The sequence below is a fragment of the Perna viridis genome, chromosome 2 (assembly GCF_037379345.1).
Source record: "Perna viridis isolate PV_CMFRI_1.1 ecotype Kerala chromosome 2, ASM3737934v1, whole genome shotgun sequence".
Classification (NCBI taxonomy): domain Eukaryota; kingdom Metazoa; phylum Mollusca; class Bivalvia; order Mytilida; family Mytilidae; genus Perna; species Perna viridis.
Window position 1 is genome coordinate 16,426,747 of NC_142446.1, and position 8,694 is coordinate 16,435,440.

General features: G+C 34.5%; 2 protein-coding genes across 2 annotated transcripts; one reads left to right on the forward strand and one right to left on the reverse strand.

Annotated features, from left to right (window-relative positions):
* Positions 1-634: 634 nt before the first annotated feature.
* On the reverse strand, positions 635-4,347 carry LOC148623828 (mammalian ependymin-related protein 1-like). Its single transcript, XM_088565995.1, has 5 exons — positions 4,193-4,347; positions 1,810-1,844; positions 1,516-1,650; positions 1,031-1,299; positions 635-760 (listed from the first exon to the last, which is right to left on the reverse strand). Exons 1-5 carry the CDS (start codon positions 4,257-4,259, stop codon positions 688-690), a joined length of 579 nt encoding a protein of 192 aa, XP_088422121.1. The 5' UTR covers positions 4,260-4,347; the 3' UTR covers positions 635-687.
* An 806-nt stretch (positions 4,348-5,153) lies between these two features.
* On the forward strand, positions 5,154-8,303 carry LOC148623829 (mammalian ependymin-related protein 1-like). Its single transcript, XM_088565994.1, has 5 exons — positions 5,154-5,312; positions 5,443-5,477; positions 7,261-7,395; positions 7,710-7,981; positions 8,215-8,303. The coding sequence occupies exons 1-5, from the start codon at positions 5,246-5,248 to the stop codon at positions 8,285-8,287; spliced, it is 582 nt and encodes a 193-aa protein (XP_088422120.1). The 5' UTR covers positions 5,154-5,245; the 3' UTR covers positions 8,288-8,303.
* The last annotated feature ends 391 nt before the right edge of the window (positions 8,304-8,694 follow it).

Here is an 8,694-nt window from a genome sequence, read left to right on the forward strand (position 1 = left end):
GTACTTTCAGAGGCCTAAGTACAGAAATCTAACAAGGAAACTAAGCGTTTTGATAAACAGTTTTATGGTCATAAAACCAGTTTGTGTGTGTACTAGTAGTCCATTTATCATATTTACTAATATTAAAGAAATCCTTGTTTTAGTCCGGCTTCGCATCCATGTTATCTGATTTTACTTGATTAAAAAAAATATTGTACCATGTAAAAAGCACTGCAACTAATACGACATTGGCTTTATACCATGGAATTCTCTGGAAATTATAAGGCAATGCCAAATATTAATTTGTTTTCAATATCATCTCCTTTTGATTTTTTTCTGTCATTTGTTTTCGGTAATTGTAAGTTTTTTATATCCCAATCAATCATCAATGTAAAGTTGCTTTGGTAATTTCCCTCTTCTGTGTGTTCATTTTAAACGGATGTTGAGCTTTTAACCCAGTGTCTAAATGTTTTCACGTTTTAGTCATGTATTTGGCTTGCTTCATCTCTGAATTGTCCTTCAGTGTGTTTTGTCAATATTTGATTCTCATGAAATGCATTACTAGAATTGAAATAAACATTAATTGTAGTTGGACTGTCGATGTCCTCTCGAATTAGTGTCTAGAGGCATCTGTTTGGAGCAAAGGTTACAAAAACAAGTTTTTACCCTTTATTCAAGAAATGTACAGTTGTGAAACATTTAAAGTCTTTACAACATAGAACATTCTCTTGGTGGAATGAAAACATTAGGGTCTGTAATTCCAACGTTGACATCAAAGAAGCTGAAAATATGAAATGGTATTCCGTGCAATATTTTTCGTTATTTAGGTGAATATTGGTTTGTTTAACTACGTATCTGATCATTTCTCTGTATTCTACTTCTGTGTGTCAATAAATTTTGTCTTCATATTATATTAATTGAAATTAAATACTGCTTTCTGTTGTTTAAATTAAAATTTCTTAACCCTATTATTCAAACTGCATTGGCTAATTGGTATATTACTGTTGAGTTGTTTCCTATTCTGTACTGTAAATGCTATTTCAGTACTTACGTTGTTGTCAATAATCCAAGGTCTTTTGAGTAGAATGCGTATTCGATTGGTACACAGTCAGGTGAAGATACAACACCAAAAAATCTATCGTCACCATCGGTCAAAGACCAGTTTTCTATAACAAGGGATTCCCCAGGCACTCCGGCTGCACCAATTGTGGCAGAACCGTCAAATTGAGCATTTGGTGGCACACCATAAGGTCTGAATGGTCTGGTCAGACTGGTCACGTTACATTTTCTTGTTTTCAAGTTTAATCTGTACTCTTTGCCCTTTAAATATCATATCATAAACTTTTTTTTGTTTATTTCGTTGTAATTTTCTATACAGTTTAAAGTATAAGATATATCTCACTGAATCTAAATGATACGTTTTCAAGCATAAGGTTCTTAAATACTGATGCTATCTGATTTAAACTAGTGCAGGTAAAAGAATTATTCATACACGTTTCGTTTGCTGGTTTGGCATGTGATAAATTTCATACTTACAATATTGTGAAGATAGAGTACATCATAGTAGTCCTTTTCAGATCCAATAGCTACCTCCTCAATTTCTCTTGCCCTTCTGTTAGTTTCGTCATAACTCAATTTAGCAAACTGGTAGAAGCTCTTTGCCCTGTCGAACTGAAACAAGAGTTTGGTACATGTAAGTAACGACGAACGAATAACCATATACCTCCAGCAAAGCGGGGTATTCAAATGAAAAGCTGTTGCTTGAAATGACGAACACGCAATAGTACTGACAATGATTCCAGTGGTAATGATTCTAGATTGTTTACTTACCCGAGCGAGCCTTCCTTCCCACTGTTTAGGTGACTCTGAAAATATATGAATATTTGAAGTTTTCTTAAGAAAAAAATATTGGTGCATATATTGTTAGAAATGCAGATTGTGCATCATATTCATGAAATGTATATATACAATCAATAAAATGCAATATAAAACATTATTTTAGTAACATTAAAAGCGCTTGAGTACAGCTATGCCTATAAGCCAGGCAGAGGTTTATAATGGGCGATCAATGCATTTCTTAATCAACAAATATTTTTTATTGCAAATCTTGCCATTATATTCTGCTTAATTGTTTTATTGAATTCTGATATTTTGCTTTATTATGTTCTGCTATATTAATTATCTTAACAGATATATAGATTATTTAGATTCCCGATTATAGTGAGTTTGTATTTGTTTTCTGGCTGTGGTGGTATATGCTCAGAAATCGAAGTCATGTGGTAAGCTATCATTTATTTCAAATGTAGACATTGACAGTATTTTATTTAAACCTAAGCCTACTTTGTTTTGACCAGCCAATATCACAGGCTACATATTTATTCCTATTGATTTCCTTGAAACCTGTTTGATATATTTTGTATACGCGAATTTGAAGTTGCATTTGTTATGAAGTTTGTATTCAGAGATTGGTACATATAGCTGGTTTTAATATTTTTACGACCTGTGCTGTAGATTGTGTTACAAATTAAGGTCTCCCCTGTCTATCGTGAAAGGTTTAGGTGTTCAAACGCATGAAAACATACACAAAATGTGGCAGTTGTACAGTGAACCATTTGCTTTACAAGATTATGATTTTAAGATATATAGTGAACTTTGTGACTCGATATTTGAAATCAAGTTCAAAAGGAGTGTCGTTTATATCGAAATTAAAATAGTATTTGAACCTCAATATTGGCACGACAAGTTTAGTGTAGTGAAATTGTCATTAAACCAAATACTTAGATTCTATGCGAAAAAGACTCGGGCAATTTCAGCTTCATAAATGTAGAACTCTATTTTAAATTGACATTATCAGTCGGAATTTAGAATCACCGATCAGTTAGAGTAAGTGCTATAAGTTATGCCCATTCAGTGGTCAGCTTAACTCTAACGCAATTAGAAATCAAATTTGTCTGTTAGAGACGGGTAACAACACTTTTTAAATTCATCTACTTGTTATTACAAATCTAGGAAATTCATAAGGCATTGTAAATCTGTGATATTTATATATGTATTCCATTTTATGAAACCTATAGCTGAACAACTGCAGGTATACAAACCATATAATACAGACTGATGAGCGAACGGACATGGGTAAATTGGTGTGATCCAAATAAATAGAGGGCACTTACGAATTAAATTAATTACTTATATAATTAACTACACGAAGAGGGTCGCAGTACTTATTGCGTACCCAGCATTATTTAGTACTCTGTTTTATATTATCAATTTACCAGTCTGTTAACTATACCCATTTTTTTGCACCAAAATGATGTTCACACTTATCGGCGACTTTACTGAACTTATTGTGTATGTGGTAAAAACAGAATACTGGCATATCGTGAACTTTCCACGTCTAAATCATACTATCGACTTCACAATGCAGGATACGATTCAAAGAGCTCTGTTGTTTTTATATTCATTCATTTCTTAAAAGTTTCTTTTAGAGTGAAGACATTTTCAAATTCCATAGGCAATTAAGATATATGGGATGTACATAAAGACACAAAACATCATACAGAATTGTTTTATGGTAATAAAATAATGTTAGTTGTGTGATGGTCTTGTCAGCGTAAATAAGAATGATACATATGTAAACGATAGTCACGTTAAAAAGGGGAAAACCAATGAGATAAACATTTTTGGCATCACGTCCTTCGTCTACGATGACGAAAAAAAGAAGAAAATCTGATTCAAAGTCAGAATTTAAATTGTATTATGGTGGCTGAACAATAATGAAGTTAAAAATAGTATAACTTAAAACTGTCAAAAGGACATCAAATCTTGGAATGACCCACAAAACAGGTAAATGCTACTCTCTCCATGCAGTTAAAATTAAATTAACATTGAATTTGTGTATGCCCCTCATAAATGATGAATTGGAGTCATAATAATTTACCCCTGTTTCTGTTTACAGAGTCAATAAAATGAAACTTTTAAAACATGATTTCAGTAACATTAAAAGTGTATAAATGCAACGCTTTGTAACACCAAAGGTGTTATTGTAAAGTTTTTTTCTTCAATATGAACAAAATTATAACGACTGAAAACGAACTGGACTTTATTTTATGATCAGGACGTCATTGTATATTGGGCTACTTGGTTGTTATTCTTCATCCTACAACAAAGCTATCAAGCATATATAATGTCTAACGTTTTACATAAACAAACTTACCACAGGACCTTGGTTCCTGAGCGTACACGGCGACGACCAAACAGACTAGGGCGAGGAGGAGTTTCATGGTGATTCTACTTTTTGATAAAATCGGTCTCACCTAGAACTTCGTCTTATATATGACCTGGGTATTCCTGTTATCTTTTATCTCTCTCACTTCAAATTATTCGAATCTTGTATACCCAACGTGCCATCCGCACTAACTTAAGTTACTATACATTAGGTAACATTCAAGTACTTAGGGTAAAATCTAGAAACTTATCCAATCTCTGTCATAACTAATGGGACAACTTCATTCTGGGAAGGGGGTACTTTGGATGTTTTCAGGCGCGACTAGATAAACAAATATTTTTGAAGACAAAACTCTCAGCACGCCCACCAGAACCAAATACTAGTAGTCATTCTATGAGTATACAAAGTATAAAAATTACATTGCTCGTTTATGAGAGTTAGTTTTAGAAATATACTAAAGGAATTTCATGACCCTGATTTGTATTCTATTCGGTAGTTGCTTTGTCTAATACCCTTTATTTACTATTATTCTTGAGGACCAATTTGCTTCCAATCAAACTAAGGAATATAATCTGAAAAAAACAAATACATATACTTTGTTTTTTTTTGCAACAAGCTAGTATATCTTTGTCAACGTTTCGCACGGTATTGGTACCAATGAGCGTTTAAAATACACAACTTCGCAAGAAAATTACATTCATTCTAAGCTTAAATTAATCTTACATGTGGAATTTTAATTTTGCTGTTGTGTGTAATTGTGTTTGTTTTTATTGTGATTACAAATATATTATTTTTAAATATTGGAGTCTCTGGTATCTTCTGGCAGTTGTCAGGATAAACATCAATCTTGATGCTGACAAACCCCTTTTAACGAATTCGGCCTTGAAAGCGTCCGATCAATGTGTCCTCACTTGCATGTTTTTGTCACCAAGCAGACAACGTGCTTCATTGTTATCTGCTAACTTAACAGATATACCGGGTAGCTAGATTCCCAGTGGCCCCGATTAGTCTATAGGTTATTAGTCATTTAGTATCTTCATAATGAAACTCTACCTGTCTCTCTGTTTTCTGGCTGTGGTAATATATGCTCAGGAACCGAAACCATGTGGTAAGCTACCATTAACGATAAATATAGACATTAGTAAAGTTTCTCTAAAGAATAATAACGGTCCGTAGACAGACTTTGTTTTTACCAAACTCTTCATAGCGTTACATCGTTTTGTTGTTTTTTTTTTCAGAATCACCACAGCAGTGGGAAGGCAAACAATTAGTGGTAAGCAATATAACATGTTACGGATTTATTCCTATTGATTTCCTTGAATACGCGAATTTGAAGCTGCAAATTTAATGAAGTTTTTATTCAGAGTTTGGTACATATAGCTATTTTATTATAGTTTACCAGTTGTGCGAATGTGCAGCGACCTGTGCTGTAGATTGTGTTACAAATTAAGTTCTCCTCTGTCTATCCTGTAAGGTGTAGGTGTTCAAATGCAAAAAAAAAAACAAAAACAAAAACAAAACGTACACATAATGTGGCAGTTGTACAGAGAACCATTGCTCTAAAAGATTATGATTTTAAGATATATCGTTAACTTAGTGACTCAGTATTTAAATCCAGATCTAAAGGGAAAAAATTATTCAAATGAGCGTCGTTTATATTGAAAAATTAGATTTTTTGTTTTTGTTTGTTGGGGTTTAACGCCCGAGCAGCATAATTTCAGCTATATTCAGGCGATGAACATGAAATGGTGATGATGATGATGAAATGAAAAGGGGATGGGACACAAGGATAATAAGGTCGAAAAATTTTGATTGCCACCAGAAAAAAGGGGGGATGGGTAAGGTCGGGCAATTTAGCCTCTTGTGGCGGAACGCACAGGTTCTTACTCCTATCGAATACCACAGCAGGGTTCTTTAACGTGCAAGGAACGTGGCATCGTTCCCAACACGCTGCACAACTATGGTTTGCGGTCAGGTTTTACGTATTATAGCCTGACAACTCCAGCATGTAACAAGCCAGGGGTCCCCCATTCCACCACCTGGGGCACACATCCCAGTTGCTTTGTGGGCATAGTGCCTAGCCCCTGACTAGGTTTCTGAGCACTATTTAGTCGCCTTTTACAACAAGCTTAGCGCTGCTGCAGGCCTATTCTGTTGATACCCGGACCTGTACGGGGCTATTGAAATTAGAAATAGCATTCGAACCTGAATATTGGCACGACAAGTTGAGTGTAGTGATAATGTCATACAAAGTTGGATTTGCTTTACGGTGAAGCCTAAACTTTCGATCGATTCAAATGAAGTATGCTGCTAGCATGTCAATAACAGCCTGTAATCGTGTGTTTATTGTTTATTGTTTTATGCTTGATATGTTATGTTCCTTATTCTTAACATTGGACTACGGCCTCTTTTGAAGTGATTTTTTTTCGTGGCGAGTGTAATATTGTTAAGTTTTGTCTCCATTGGTAGAGGTAGAAAAGAGTTCAGGCCCTGTTAAACTAGTTCGAACTCTCTGTATCTTTTGCGCCTGTCGTACGTAAGAACTTCTAACCCTTGTTAATCTTGTGAGTTTTTGGATGTTAGTGTTTTTTTCTTAACATGTTTATGGTGCAGTGTGAACCAGCTTATTTGTCTTGTTAGTGGCCAGTCGAAGGCAGACTTCGGAGTTGGAAAATGTTCACCGTTCATTCGTTGAAGTCCATAGACTGGTTTCGCTTTTGTTACCTGTAAGTTAGGATTGTAGTCTGATACATTCCCCGTTTCTACTTTCTTTTCAATGTCAAAATTAGTAAGCTTTCTTGCTACATTTGACTTGTCTCCAATTACTGTGCCACTGATCATGGATGGAGAAATATGCCCTTCTGTATTTTCATACTCCTATACAACTATATTTCAGAATTTATTTTTGGTCGTTTTGTCCATTTTTGTTTGTTTATGATCTTTTTTGTTTTGTTTTATGAAGTCACTGTCAAATGATTCTGTGATGAACACTAGACGGCTTTCAGAAGTTTTGTCTCCTGCATCCTATATGATTTAGTATCATTAATATTTTTCAGTATGACAGATCCCAGCAGTATGAAAGGTTAGCCAAGGTCAGCTACGATGAGACTAATATGAGAGTTAGAGAGGTGGAGGAGATATTAATCGGCAAGGAAAAAGACTATTATGATGTTCTGTCTCTTCACAGTATTGTAAGTAACAATTACCATTTGGGGAATAACAAATTAAACTTCTTATCAAGTCAAAGACAATAAACGGCAAAGAACCACATTATTGGTAAACCCGATAAGGCACTAATGCTTAAGTCCAAACATTCTTACTGATATGCTTTCCAAACAGACAGATTACACTAAATAAAAAAAATAGTCCTTTATTACACATACAAATGGTGTACATTGTGTCCTCGGTCTTTCATATTAATAGTAGATTATACTACCGAATTAATATGTTCTTAGGACTGGTGGTCTCATGCATCAAAATTGCATTGTTATTTTTTCGACACCAGGGAAAAGAATACAGATTAAACTTGGTAACAAAGAAATGTAATGTGACAAATTTGACAAGACCCTTCAGACCATTCGGTCTTCCTCCTGATGCGCAGTTTGATGGTGCAGCAACACTTGGGGCTCCGGGTGTGCCAGGAGAATTCATTACAGTAGAAAATTTTTCTGGAACAAGTAGAGACGGTGGCCGATACTTTGGGCTCGTAACATCCCCTGATTGCTACCCTGTTACTGCAAATTTTCACAGTAGAGAAGGCGAACTTGTGTCATTTACGTAAGCTATTCTTATGAAAAGGTTCTTTATATCCACTCATTTGAACACCAAAAATAAAAGTGAGTTATAAGTGAAAAGGTCTCTAATGCAATAACTGTTTAATAAAATATGAACTGTTTGATTTAATTGATAATAAGGAATCAATGTAACATTGATTCAATCTGATCTATTATGAGTTTGCAAACCAAGTTTAAAGAATAATAGTGTCCAAGAATAACATCTTTTTTTTTCAGATTCATCGACATAAACCTGGGAATAACAGATCCTAATGTTTTCGTACCACCAAGAGAATGTTTAATGCAATAAAAACTTCGGAAATAAATCTCACATTTTTGTTATCGTCTGAGCAGTAATTTTGTATAATCTAATTTGATTTGTAATAAGCTTTATGATTGGTTGATTCTCTTTGAGCAAACCAGGTTTTAAAGTAGATTGGTCCAAACTCCGCGATTTGGTTGGCGGCCGTTTACACATCCCTTAATTCTATCAACTAATGCGGTGACCACTTTTACACTGTTCTGCTTCGGAATTGTCTATTGTTCATCTTTGACGAAAATTGCCACTTATAATCCCTGCTTTCAACATATACAAAAAAAAATCAAGTAGCAAGTATCATTCCCGTCACACTATCAAGCGATGGAAATCGGTAACAAAGGCAAGTACTACAACTGTACAAATGATATTACAAATACTTTATGTGTAATACAATGACA